The sequence below is a fragment of the Magnolia sinica genome, chromosome 5 (genome assembly GCF_029962835.1).
Source record: "Magnolia sinica isolate HGM2019 chromosome 5, MsV1, whole genome shotgun sequence".
In the NCBI taxonomy this organism is placed as follows: domain Eukaryota; kingdom Viridiplantae; phylum Streptophyta; class Magnoliopsida; order Magnoliales; family Magnoliaceae; genus Magnolia; species Magnolia sinica.
The window spans coordinates 9,125,250-9,137,905 of NC_080577.1; the positions used below are offsets into that span (position 1 = coordinate 9,125,250).

The following is a 12,656-nucleotide window of genomic DNA, read 5'->3' on the forward strand; positions in this document are numbered from 1 at the left end:
CTTACTTGAGCCCAAGCCCAGCCCCAAAAATTAATGAGACCAAGCTTGCCAGTCCCAAACCCAGCCCACAGGTCCAGATAATAGTTCAAAGCCCAACCCAAAGCCAGGTCCGGTCCCTTAGACCCAAATCCTTGCACGTGGGCCACCCTAGTTTGGTCACAACATATTAAAGATTACTCAGGAGACTTCTTTATCTAATCATTTAAAATTAAAAAAAGGACATGGACAGCCAAACGGACCATTTTATTCTCTTTATCTTAAATAAAAGAAAACATTCCAAAATAAAGAAAGCAAGAAACCCAAATCCTCATGTTTTATAAACCAAACTCATTATTCTCAAATCCCACCAAACACGCGCCATAATCTTCCTCACCTAGTCATGTAATTACCAAACACACACCAAAACGATCTGAACCGTCCATGGCATCATCATACCACAAATACCATAGAATCAAGGCTCGATCATCACTGGCCCGCCGCAAAAGCCTCCACTGGGAACGTCTTCGTGATCCCTGCGAGACTCTTGAAGTGGATCTTCCCAGTAGGAGGGTCATCAACGGTGATCTCATTAACTGGGGGCCACAGCATCAGCTCCTTAGCCTTCACTCCCTTGAGCTTCTTGATTTTCTTCCTCCCCACGTAGCCGTAGATGCTGGTGTCGTAGCTCACCAGCTTACTGACCATCTTGAAGTTGTGTTCTACCTTCTTCTGTTGGACGATCCACATGTAACCGGTCCCACGTACAAAACCAACCTCGATCACGTCCAATAGAGGGAGGAGGCCTAGTGGGAGTTCAAACTCTTCTAAGAGAGAGGTTGCCAATTTCAAGCCTTCCTCATGGCCTTTTTTCACAATGCCACCTTCTTTCTCAGCCATTGATTCTGGTGTCCTTTTGAACTTTGGCTAGACGTTTTTTTTTGTGTGTGTGTTATGCACTTAGTGAGGAAGTGGGCCCTTTTTTATATATCTGATGGTCGGGGTAGCCAAGTACGTGGGACAAAGTGAATGGTGGAAACAAAGGAGCGTGGCTTTGGATCAACCGTCGGATTTGGAATCTTACTTTGGGACTTGACTGTGGTGATTGTTCAACACCATTTTATTCGCTTGGATAAGGTTTGAGTGCCTCGTCTGCTGTATAATTGGCATGTGTGAACTTCAATCCACACCGTCTAAATCATAGGGTTAATGCAGTGTTCCTTAAAAATCGCAGTTGAATGGTCCTAATCATACAACTGGGGGCTGTCGAATGGATGGTTGAGAATAGGTGGTCAATAGTCCGAATTTAACTAGAATAATCAGATGGTGCAAATTGTACAGACGGTGGGATTTAGGTGAGGCCTGATTTAGAGTAGGGCCCATGATTTGGATGCATGCCACGTGTGCAGTTTTCGATGATTACTTGGACATTAAAGCAGTGGTGAACTTTCACTGTACGCTTGCGCCTTACTTCGAATCCTCCTCCACTTTTTTGTCCGAAAGGCTGTCCACTTTGGACCCGGATCAGGCGGTGTTGCCCACACCATCCTCAGCAGTGGCATGGTGATGTGTTGGGTGCTGTGGAGCCCACCTTGATTTATTTGTTTTATATCCACACCGTCCATCCGTTTTTACATCTCATTTTAGTGGATGAATAAAAAGCTGAAGAAGATATAAATCTCAATTGGACCACACCATATAGGAAACAATATTGACCGAACGCCCACCACTATAAACTTCTTGGGGCCCACAAAAGTTTTGGATCAAGATGATATTATTATTATCCATTCATCCAGGTCTTTGACACCTTATCAACAGCTTGGATGGAAAATAAACACAACGGTGGGCCCTAGTAGGGTTTCAAACTGTTTTGTGTGGAGTCGTCCATTTGAGCGTCAGATCTGCTTCATTTTTGGATTAAAGCCCTAAAATGATCTTGCAAAACTGATGAACGGATTGGATATAAAACATATACATCAACGTGAGCCCTACATCGGCCAAAACATCACCACACCAATGTCGACAAACACCACCAAATCCGCGTCGGTCGATTTTGATTCTCATAGAGTAACGTGCATTGGACCACCTTAAATTATAGTCTGCAGGCACTGCACCGTGCAATAAGCTCAACCTCCTTGATCAGAACCGTTGATTCTGTGGAATCATCGTGGACGACCTTAGATGCAAGCATCCTCCTGGTGGACCATCTATTGCGTCTTTGTCTAATCTGAAAAAAGGATGATTACAATAAATGGCCGTCCATGATGGGACCCATACGAAAAACTGTTCTGATCACCAACGATGGGTCCCACACGAACAATGACGATTATATGACTACGATTCTACGTGGTAGCTAGGATTATTAAACAAGACCTCTTTATTTTGAATTGAGTGGTTGTATTTTTTCCTTTGTCATAACCAAAAACTGAGATTCTTCAGTGCAAAGCTGCAGCTATTTTTACTATTTGAATTTGGAATAAGTTATTCGATGGATTCAGTACACAGCTGGCCGCTTCCCATCAGAGACTGCTTTGGCTTCTGGACAAGTTACAGGCGTTTGTCACCCGATACATGACACGTGGAAGGTGAATTCATTGATCAGGACGGTCCATCTACTTGGTCCTGCGTCAACTATAGAAATTCTCACTGAGAGGATGATCTTATCCATAATTCGGTTGCCTTCAAATGGACATTGGACGGTCAGATCAAAAACAGATTGAACATGATAAACTAATGGGTATGGTGATCCATGTGGTGTGTATGGACAGGACCAACTATTTGGATCCATCTCCCTACCCGTCATGTATGGGGCTACAAACAACCGTTGATTTCTGGCCACGGTGGATCAAGGTGGGACTACTGATTAAAATGTAATCGAGATGGTGACTAATTTAGTTATTGGCGATGATATCAACGGTGGAGAGATGATACGGTAGAATAAGAATAAGGTAGATCCCAAGTGAGAGAGTGACATTTTGCATTATAAAGGTACCATCAGCAAAATTCTCAGTCCCAATGCTAAGGTGGGCCAGGTTGGGCTGGATCACGCCTACCCGTCGGATCCCGAGGCTGATGGAAGACCGGATCCAGACCAGTTAGTTATTGAGCCCGAACTCGAGTGCGGCCTCGATCCATGGGCCTTGAATAGGGGTGTACACGGGTCGGGCCGAGCCGAACTAGGATCAACCTAGGCCAGGCCCGTTCATAGCCGCACCAGGCCCGAACCTGGTCCGGCCTGGTCACCGGGCCAACATCTCCAGCCCGAACCCGGCTCAACAGCAATCGGGCGAGTTCGAGCCAGTTTCAAACCTTCGAGTTTGAGCCCGTCTCGAACCTGAATTCGGGCCAGTTTCGAACCTTCAAGTTCGGGCCAGTTTCAAACCTTACAGCAAGTTCATAATCTTTTTTTGTAGTTAGGAACCATGTTGAATAGTCGGGTATATATTATAGCGCTAAAAGCTAGCTGTCGACCCTGGGTCGATTTTTGTATAATATTTTTTTATTAATCTTTGTAAAGTCTATAGAAAAAGATGTCTTTCCCCTCACAAAACTTCAATATTATCGACTATTGGGACTGTCCAAGCCATGAATCTAATGCAACTCATTTTTACCGTGCATCTCAAAAATTATCAAGATCTAAAATTTAGTTGGGACACATAATAAGGAGCAATCTGGATTTTTGAGTCATATGAATAATCCACTTTCTCGTGAACTCTACCCCCAATAAACATTATTGGTCGTGTTATTTTTATAGATCATCAATTTTATCATAGACAACCTATATATGAGGGATTGGTTGATTAAGGGTAATCTTTTGGAGTGTTGCTCCTCAAATTGGTCCATATTTTCTGGTTATAAGTCAGCCACACACACACACACACACACACACTGATCCATAAAACCTCATAGAAATGCTCCTGTGGTTCCGAGGAGTTATAGAATGCTGTTAAAAGAGTTTGCTGCAATCATCATCAACGAGGTTATAAGGGAACTAGGCAATAACACTGCAGAAGATGCCTTAACAGTTAACACCACTCCTTGGGCAGTTAAAATTGTCTAACCCTTAAACAAGGATTTCTTTGACATGGGATTTTTTATTGATCTTTACTTACAAGTTACAAATAGTCTTAGCAAATGGGTTAGAAAGAAAATAAACAGTTTTGGGGGCTAATATACAGGGAAGTTAGTTATTCTTTAAAGCATTCATCCGAGTCATCTTCCACCCAATGACCTTTTTCTAAGAAACAGGGCATCCAAAGATATTCAATTATTCTACAAAAGCAAGAATTTGATCATATGCAATATCTTGTCATGTAACATACCATGGATAAGCAACTAACTAGGAACATGGTTTGGCTTAAATAATGTCATATAATATATCAATGGAAGTCATTGGAGAGGACTTCCATTCATCCTATTGCCCACACATTTCATATGAATCACATATCAATCTAGATTTTTGGGTCTAATCGAAAATCATGGGGCGTGCTTATCTTCACTGCTTGGGTTCTGGAAGAGGTCACTAAGGACGAAACGTATTGCTATAAATGCATTTCCATGTTTCCAAACAAACCCACAACCAAAAGTAAGAATGTGCAAATTCAATCTCTATGAAACCAAAACACCTAGTAGTAAATATAAGCCCTCAAATCATTATCTACGAACATGAACCATCATTACCAAGGGAAAACTCAATAAATCAGTGACAGTTACATACTATGAAAAAAGTTTGTCTTCTTAGAACCAGTGAAGATAGGCACCGGATTGTGGTCGGACGAGAGAGAGAGAGAGAGAGAGAGAGAGAGAGAGAGAGAGAGAGAGAGAGAGAGCGTGAGGGGGGTGTCGGACTGTGGTCAGACAGCGTCAGTCTGCTGGTCAGAGGAGAGAGAGAGATTAGAGAGATTTGGCAGTGGGGTCAGGCCGTCGGGCAGAGAGAAAGGGAGTAGGGTTTGGTGGGGTCAGGCGATCTCAAAAGCAAAAGGGGAAAGTGGAAAGGGACGGGTAGGGTTAGGTTATTTGAGATATATATATATATAGACACACACACACACACACACACTCGGCGGGTCGAGCCGGGGCAGGTCGGGTTTTGGACCAAGTCAGGCCGAATTGGTGCCTATCTGAACTCGGCCTGAACTCAGTTTCAGGCTGAGAAAATTGCCCGCCTTGACCCGAACTCAGTTTCAGGCCAAGTCAGGCTTTTTCGGGCCGAGTCAAGCGAGCTAACCGGGCTAGCCGGTTTGTGTACACCCCTAGCCTTGAGACTCATCACCCTAGTCCAACTCAGAGAAGTTGCATATAGCAGTCTGGTGTAGGGTACCTACCTACCGGCTCACTTTTTAAGATGGGCGAAACAGCTTAACGTGGCCGTCCATCACGTGCATCATCCCTTATTTATCGTTGATCCTGAAAATCAGGTAGATTCAGAACTCCAGTGGGCCATCCCTTCAAATTCTACCTAAAAACATCTAAATTCACGTGTTATGGCCCTCCTGAGACTTGGAATACAGTAATTTAAGGATAATACTTTCAATCGCAATGAGGCACATCAGATGTATGGATTAGATGGTGTATAAACACCACTATAGGCTCTACATAACTAATGGCGACCGTCCCATCCCGACTGTTTCGTATGGTGTGACCCAGCTGAGTGTTGGCTCATCATGATTTTAGATTTCCATGAACATGAGGCAGCGTACATGATAGACGGATTGGATCTTTTGAACGTTACACCCACATTGCTCTAAATGCCCGATGTACCTAGGGCCCCTTATGCTGGAGCCGCTTCGGTGGATCCCCGGTGGGTGGGATCCTTGAATGTAGGGCCCACCTTGATGTATGTGCGTTATATCCACGCCGTCCATCCGTTTTGAAAGCTCATTTTAGGGCATGGCCCCAAAAAATTAAAGCATATCCAAATCTCAGGGGACTATAATAAAGGAAGCAGTGGTAATTGACAATTAAAAACTTCTCATGGGCCACAAAGGTTTTGGATCAAGCTGACATTTGTGTGGTCTCTTCGTCCAGCTCTTTGTGAACTTATCGACAGGTTGGATGGCCCCTATGAAGTTTTTAATGGTGGGGATTCAATCAAGACTGTTTCATGTGCTATGGTCCACCTAAGATTTGGATCTGCTTCATTCTCGGGATCATGCTCTAAAATGTGCTATCAAAATGGATGAACCGTGTCGATGTAAGGCACATACATCACAGTGGGCCCCACAGTTAGGGATCCACCGACCTCAGTGGATCCGGAGATCCACCCAAACCGCGCCCCTAGTTGAATGCCAAATGTTTGTGTTTTCTTTATCAACCGTATGTTTGTTGGTCACCAATTGAACGGTCAGGATTCATATAATCTAGGGGATTTTTTTAGAGCATAGGTCATCCACAGTAAGCCCACTGAATCAACGGTTGGATCACTGAACTACGGGCCTTTCATAAAACTACTACCTAAATTGCCTCTTCTGCTCCTGCTCGTGGACAGTCCATATTTCCATTCTACTGCAAATGGGCCCACTGACGAAGTTTAGTGCGTGAATGGGTGGAAATTTCAAAGTTTCCACAAGAAATAGTGGACCGACGCCTAACAAATCGTCTTTTCTCTCCACTTATATAATAGAGGCCGGATCCCACTACCAAGCTTTGTAGGTTAAAGCTATCCTACAACGCCATGTGTGGGCCCCACCGTGATATATGCACGACATCCAATCGATTCATCACGTGCAGCCCCTCATGTTCTCTTGGCATTCAAAACTCAGGCGGGCAACACCGCAGGGAACAGCAGGGATGAGGACGTCCATCATTGAAACCTTCCAAATTGTGGCCCACCATGTTTTGTATAATTCATCCAATCCATTCATAAAATGTGTTCTACTAGGTTGAATGGACACCCCAAAAATTAGGTAGACCACAATGCTTGATATCCGAGGTTTTAGGCACGATTTTAAATGAAGTGTCCCATCTGATTATCAGATCAGCCTGAATTTTGGAACCCAAGGAGAAAATGTGGGGACACACTTGATGGACGGATTGGATGTCGTGAAAAAATAACGCATGGTCCCATGCATCATGTTGTAGGTCATGCTTAACCTACCAAGCACTTTAGTGGACCCGGTCTCTTACAAAAAATTTCTGCCTCCAATAAAATTTTTATCGCAGCCGCGTTGACTAACGTATTTAGAATGGTATGGAATGGCATACTCAAGGTTCGAAAAAATGGCTGTATCGGGTATCGTATTGTTCACTACCGATACAGCCATATATCGGCCCGTTACGCCCTCTGTCAGGTTGTTTCAGGCCCATACAACTCTATCCATGATATGTAATATTCCAGTTTCGGACGATATTGAAGCCTTGGGCTCCTTACTGACCTGTCAACCAAGTGGCCTTATGGGCCACAACTTTGAAATTGGATCCACTGGGCCTATTGACAGTCCGAGCCCTGCATGATGATATGTTTGAATCAACTGCATGTAAGTATACCATGAGAGAAAAAGTCATTTGGATTTAGATGAGCTTTTGATGAGTAAACCATTCATATAAAGAAAACCCAATTGATAAATCATCAAATAATTACAAAAATTCCAACCAACATCAAAGTGTCCATATCCCATCATGCCATAGATGGCCCACCTTTTCTTCTCAAGCCAAGGGGTACTTGCAAAATGTTTCATTTTTTATACACAAGAACAATCTCTCATATGCCAATGCCATCTTATGTGCTGTAAACATGGAGATTGCATACTTCCTACAAGCTCTTCCTCTCATGGCCAACCTATCTGGCCCTTCATCCACCACTACCTCCAATGCCTCCAACAACGACTCTACGTTCGGCGCGAACATATGTCCGAACTCCTGATCGATGGCTATGCTGCCTTTGATGCTGGGGAACCTGGTGGCCAAGATAGGCTTCCCACATTGCATGGCTTCCATAAGAGTCAGATCAAGCCCTTGTGGTCTAAGTGTTGGATTTACAAAGATATCAATAGAATTGTAGAATGACCGTAGCTTAGTAGGCGCCAAGGTGCCTAAGGCCACCACGCGGGGCCCGAGATCTCTATACCGTTGCTCCCATGGCCCAGCTCCGGCAACAATCAAGTAGACGTTGGGGTGTTTGATCATGAGCTTAGAGAAGGCTTCGTGTAGCAAGGGATGGCCCTTGTCCTTGACTAGCCTCCCTGAGACTCCCATCACAAGGCTTGCATTATGGGGCACACCATACTGGGCCCTGAATTCTAGGCCCAGGCCCATATCAGGTGCAAACTCGGTTTCATCCACACCGTTGAGAATGACATGGACCCTGCCCTCTGGGATTTGATACACGTCCCTCAGCATCTCACCACTACTATCACTGATAGCAACATGGTGTTTGTAGCTCTTGAAGAATCTGATCTCATTCAAGACCTTGGGAAGCGCAAGAGCTAAGCTTTTGTTGAAGGAAGGTGACATGGGCTCGTTGGGCTTACTTGTCAGGTCTTGGTAGATGCTGGATTGGACGCTCTCCAGTGCAATTCCATGCCAGGAGACAGCCAGGTTGGGAACATTGCGTGCGAGCCAGTGTGGAAGTGCCACGCTTTCGGAGTGCACCACATCGAACGGCTCACGTTGATTCTCCGACTCGAACTGGGCCCACGCATCGTTGTGACGCCACTGGCCCGGTGGGCCGTCAAGGAAGTGCACGTGCGGGGAGGAATTGCCATTGCCGTCGCCGTGGGGCCCTTGAATGCCCTGCGGTGGCGCTGATGTGTATACATGCACTTGGTGGCCGCGACGCGCTAGCGCGCTATGTAATGTGAGTGCGTGCCGCTCCATGCCGCCTGGTGCGGCGCTGATGGGCCATTTACGGGAGAAAACAGCTAGCTTGAGGGGCACGTGTGGGGGGCTGTGATCGTCGAACGTGAGACGGTTCCATGCGAAGTGGGCTTTGCGGAGATCGCCGGACCATGGTTGTGAGGGGGGAAGGGTGGAGGAAGGGAGGGGAGGTGTATGAAAGAGGAGGAGAGTAGGGACGGTGAAGATGAGAAGGAAGAGAAGGGTGGTTTGGAGATTGTTAAGGGAGGGGAGAATGGGTTTTTTGAGTCTGGTGGTTGGGACCATAGGCCTTGGGCTGGTCATCGGTCTTGGGCTTTGGAGTGTGGGAGCTGCACACATGGTTGTGTGTGTGCGTGTCTATGGTTTCTGTGTATCTGTGTTGCTTTGGATGGTTGATGAAGGGAGTTATGAAAAGAGGGAGGGTTTGAGGAGAAAAGAATACTTTTTAGGCAGGGTTTGAATGGTGCGGTTTGGAGTGCTGTGGGCGGCTCGGTGCGTTTCTCACGCCCCTTATGACGTGCTTTTTCCTGCACTTTACTTCTTTTGTCCTCATTCAATGGCCTGGACTCGTCGCGAGCGCGTGCGAGATCGGGTTTATGGTTTGTTTGAGATCCGGGCCTTTCATCAGGTGGGCCTAACCTAGCATGTGATCATGTGCCTCACATATGTGCACGTGACATGTCGGAAAGGAATTCTTTGCAACACCTGACGTAGGAAATGGGCGGTGCAGCCCGGCAGACCCAGGCGATCAGCCAGCCGGACGCGGTTTGGCTAGTGACGCTGCCATCAGCCAGGTGGCTAGTGGTCAGTGCTATGTGGACCCCACCATGATGTATGTGTTTTATCCACGCCCTCCATCCATTTTGAAAGATAATTTTAGGGCTTGATCCCAAAAATGAGGTAGATCTAAATTTCAGGTGGACCACACCATGGGAAAACTAATGAACGAAGCGATAACGGTAGCTAGAGACAAATATAGTACATGTCTCAAGTACAACAAAGTGGGCCCCACGGAACTCAAAACACCCGTGTCTACAACATGGAGGGCTACAATGGAATCAGGCCTACAATGCGCCAGGCTCGGGTCCGTGTTGGCCAAAACAAACAGGTCCAAACCCAGCCATGACGATTATGCAAGGCCCACGCCCGAGCCCAGCCATGTATTTTTGTCTACGATCTCCTCCGTTCATTAACGGCGCCCCATCATGTATGATATATGACAAAACTGTCCTTGAAACCTCATGGGGCAGGCGTGGGCTGACAGGCTCTTGTGCCAAGCCCTTGCCTGGCCCAATTAATAACGGGCTTTTTTAAAGCCCGGCCCATTGCTCAGACTAGTATTCCAACTCATGTCCAGCTCGAAGTGGGCTGGGCCAGGAAGCCTGAATGGCCAGCTTGGCCCATTAATAGCGGTTGCAGATGATTCGGGTCCTTATACGCAATGCTGGTAAATTTGTCGGGTCCTACCCGATGACTATACCTGCCTAATTTTTGGGCCATGTTACTATAGCAAAATATATTTTTAGTTCTCTAGATTCGTAGCTCGTTTAATACCATTTTGAAATTTCTGACCATCTAAATTGTGGGTTCCATTGTGGATGGAGTATATATCCAAAAGCCCTCTGAACAATCAATCCTAACTATCCAATTAATGGTCATGAAATGGATGGTTGAAAGCAAATTAACGAGTGGTCCAAAATCGAAGGGAAAAGTTGGATGGTTAATATTATCTTTCGTTTATGCTCCACCCACGTGTGGGTCAGCTATTTGGATGGTCTGAAATGCCATGCAACTGCGCCATGTGTCTGGTTAAAGAGTCACCACCATTTAGGACTTTTCTAAGGCCGTGCTATCTTATTAGGTTCAACACATTATTGCCTTCTGGAATCTTCAAATGATTCCAAAGAACGGTCAAAATTTCTTTAAATATAGTCAAATGGTGCAAAAGTAACAAAAGGGAGTCAAGCACATTTTAGTTGGTAGTGTTTAAAAATAAAATAGTAGCCGCACTACATCATCTCATATCCACCATTGGTTGACGGACCATCTCATCACCAATTATAAAATTCATGATTTTATATCTCAATCTTGTGACCATAGGGCTGACACAGACATGGTTGGCTCATCAGTAGACAAAAGACGTTTCGTTTCAACTGTGATAAGTGGGGCCATTGTTCCCGAATCCAGTACGTGATCTATTGTAACTCTGCAATGAACGGACGGTGCTCCAAAAACCTCTCCTTATATGTCAAATATCACAACCTTTTGATTTGTTGATGCAGGTAGACTCTTAATAAGAGAAACGCTGATGAGTTCTTTTACTCATGTTACCACCTCACAGGAGTTTCAACACCATGTCATGAGTTCAAGTACCATACATGATGAAATATTATGGTGGTGTGAGTACAAGGGTGTAAATTTAGCCCACCGACCCACGGTACCAAAAGATTGGCGGTGTCACCGGCCTACATGGCTGTCAGGCCCAGCCCAGTAAAATAGCGTGCTATTCAATATCCTGGCCCATGGGACCGCTCATTTGGCAAGATTAATGGTCGGCGTGGTCTAGCCCCTCAAACGGCTAGTTTTGTGAAATTGATCATTTTGTCCTCCTCAATAACTATAAAACAATTAGTTTAGGTGTAAAAATATTCATTTGGCATTTAGAAAAATTATAAAATTATATCAAACTCTCTCATTTTCTCTCCTTCAAATCTCTCTAGTTCTCCAAATATTCAAGTTGTAAAGCTCTTAGTTTCTCGAGTTATCAAATTTTAAAACAATATATTTTGATCAAGAAAATTATCACTTCCTGTGAATCATCATATGTGATTGGGTGCCAACTTAGTTGGGATGTATTCAACGGATTATAAATTTTGTAACATTCATTTCAACATTTGATTTATATATTAAATAAAGTGTAATTTTAAAATATATTAGTGTATTTGCTTTCATTTTGAATGGATGTATAAGCACAGTGCGGCACAGCACAGTTAGCACGATAGGCATGCAGGCCATGCCGACCCTCACTTTCTTAAAAAAATAGCTTGGCATGGGGCACGGTTGGGTTTGAACTGTTCAAGCCCAACACGGCCCATTTGCACCCTTAAGTGCGTGTGTGAAAAAAATTAAAAAAATAAAATAAAAGGCTACAATTATCTACACTCAGCTGAGAAAAATTCTCAAGATCAATCGCTTGGGTAATCTGACCTTGGAGATTTTTTAGGAGTTGTCCATCTAGAGTCTGACTTTATAGACCATTGGTTAGATTACCTAACCATGTGAGCCTTGGGTCGAATGCCAAATAAAATGTGGAGCATCACTATGGTGTTAGACAGGAACAAATAGGCCAATGAAATCATGGACTAAAAAAAATGAAGTGGAAAAAATGGCATTTTATTGGACTTAAAAAATGAAGTGAAAAAATGGTTTTATATGTATGGGTTCAAGCCTTATACGTACGTGGGAATTAGATCCTTGACCGGGGACCTACCGTGATGTGTGTGCCTTATATCCCTGCTGTCCATCTGTTTTGAAAACTCATTTTAAGGTATGATATAAAAAATGAAGCAGATCTAAATCTTAAGTGGACCATAATACAGGAAACAGCGGCAATCAATCATTAAAACCTTCATGTAGGCCACAAAAGTTTTGGATCAAGCTGATATTTGTTTGGTATTTTCATCTGGGTCCTTATGACCTTATCAAAAGGTTGGATGTCAAATAAACATTCCAATGACGGAGTGGCCGTCACGAAGTTGTTGTGTTTTTTTTTTTTTAATGGTGGGGATTTAATCATGAATGTTTTGTGCGTTATGATTTAACTCAAATTTATATTTGCTTCACTTTTTGTATCATGCCCTAAAATG

General features: G+C 44.3%; 2 protein-coding genes across 2 annotated transcripts; both read right to left on the minus strand.

Moving 5' to 3' along the window:
- Nucleotides 1-224: 224 nt before the first annotated feature.
- Nucleotides 225-934, minus strand: LOC131247200 (uncharacterized). Its single transcript, XM_058247622.1, has one exon. The coding sequence runs from the start codon at nt 874-876 to the stop codon at nt 466-468; it is 411 nt and encodes a 136-aa protein (XP_058103605.1). The 5' UTR covers nt 877-934; the 3' UTR covers nt 225-465.
- A 6,569-nt stretch (nt 935-7,503) lies between these two features.
- LOC131245376 (uncharacterized) lies at nt 7,504-9,264 on the minus strand. Its single transcript, XM_058244805.1, has one exon. The coding sequence runs from the start codon at nt 9,127-9,129 to the stop codon at nt 7,621-7,623; it is 1,509 nt and encodes a 502-aa protein (XP_058100788.1). The 5' UTR covers nt 9,130-9,264; the 3' UTR covers nt 7,504-7,620.
- Nucleotides 9,265-12,656: the final 3,392 nt, after the last annotated feature.

What these genes read in the sequence shown, in the direction of transcription:
- LOC131247200 (XM_058247622.1), bottom strand. Translation starts at nt 876, where the DNA reads ATGGCTGAGAAAGAAGGTGGCATTGTGAAAAAAGGCCATGAGGAAGGC.
- LOC131245376 (XM_058244805.1), bottom strand. Translation starts at nt 9,129, where the DNA reads ATGTGTGCAGCTCCCACACTCCAAAGCCCAAGACCGATGACCAGCCCA.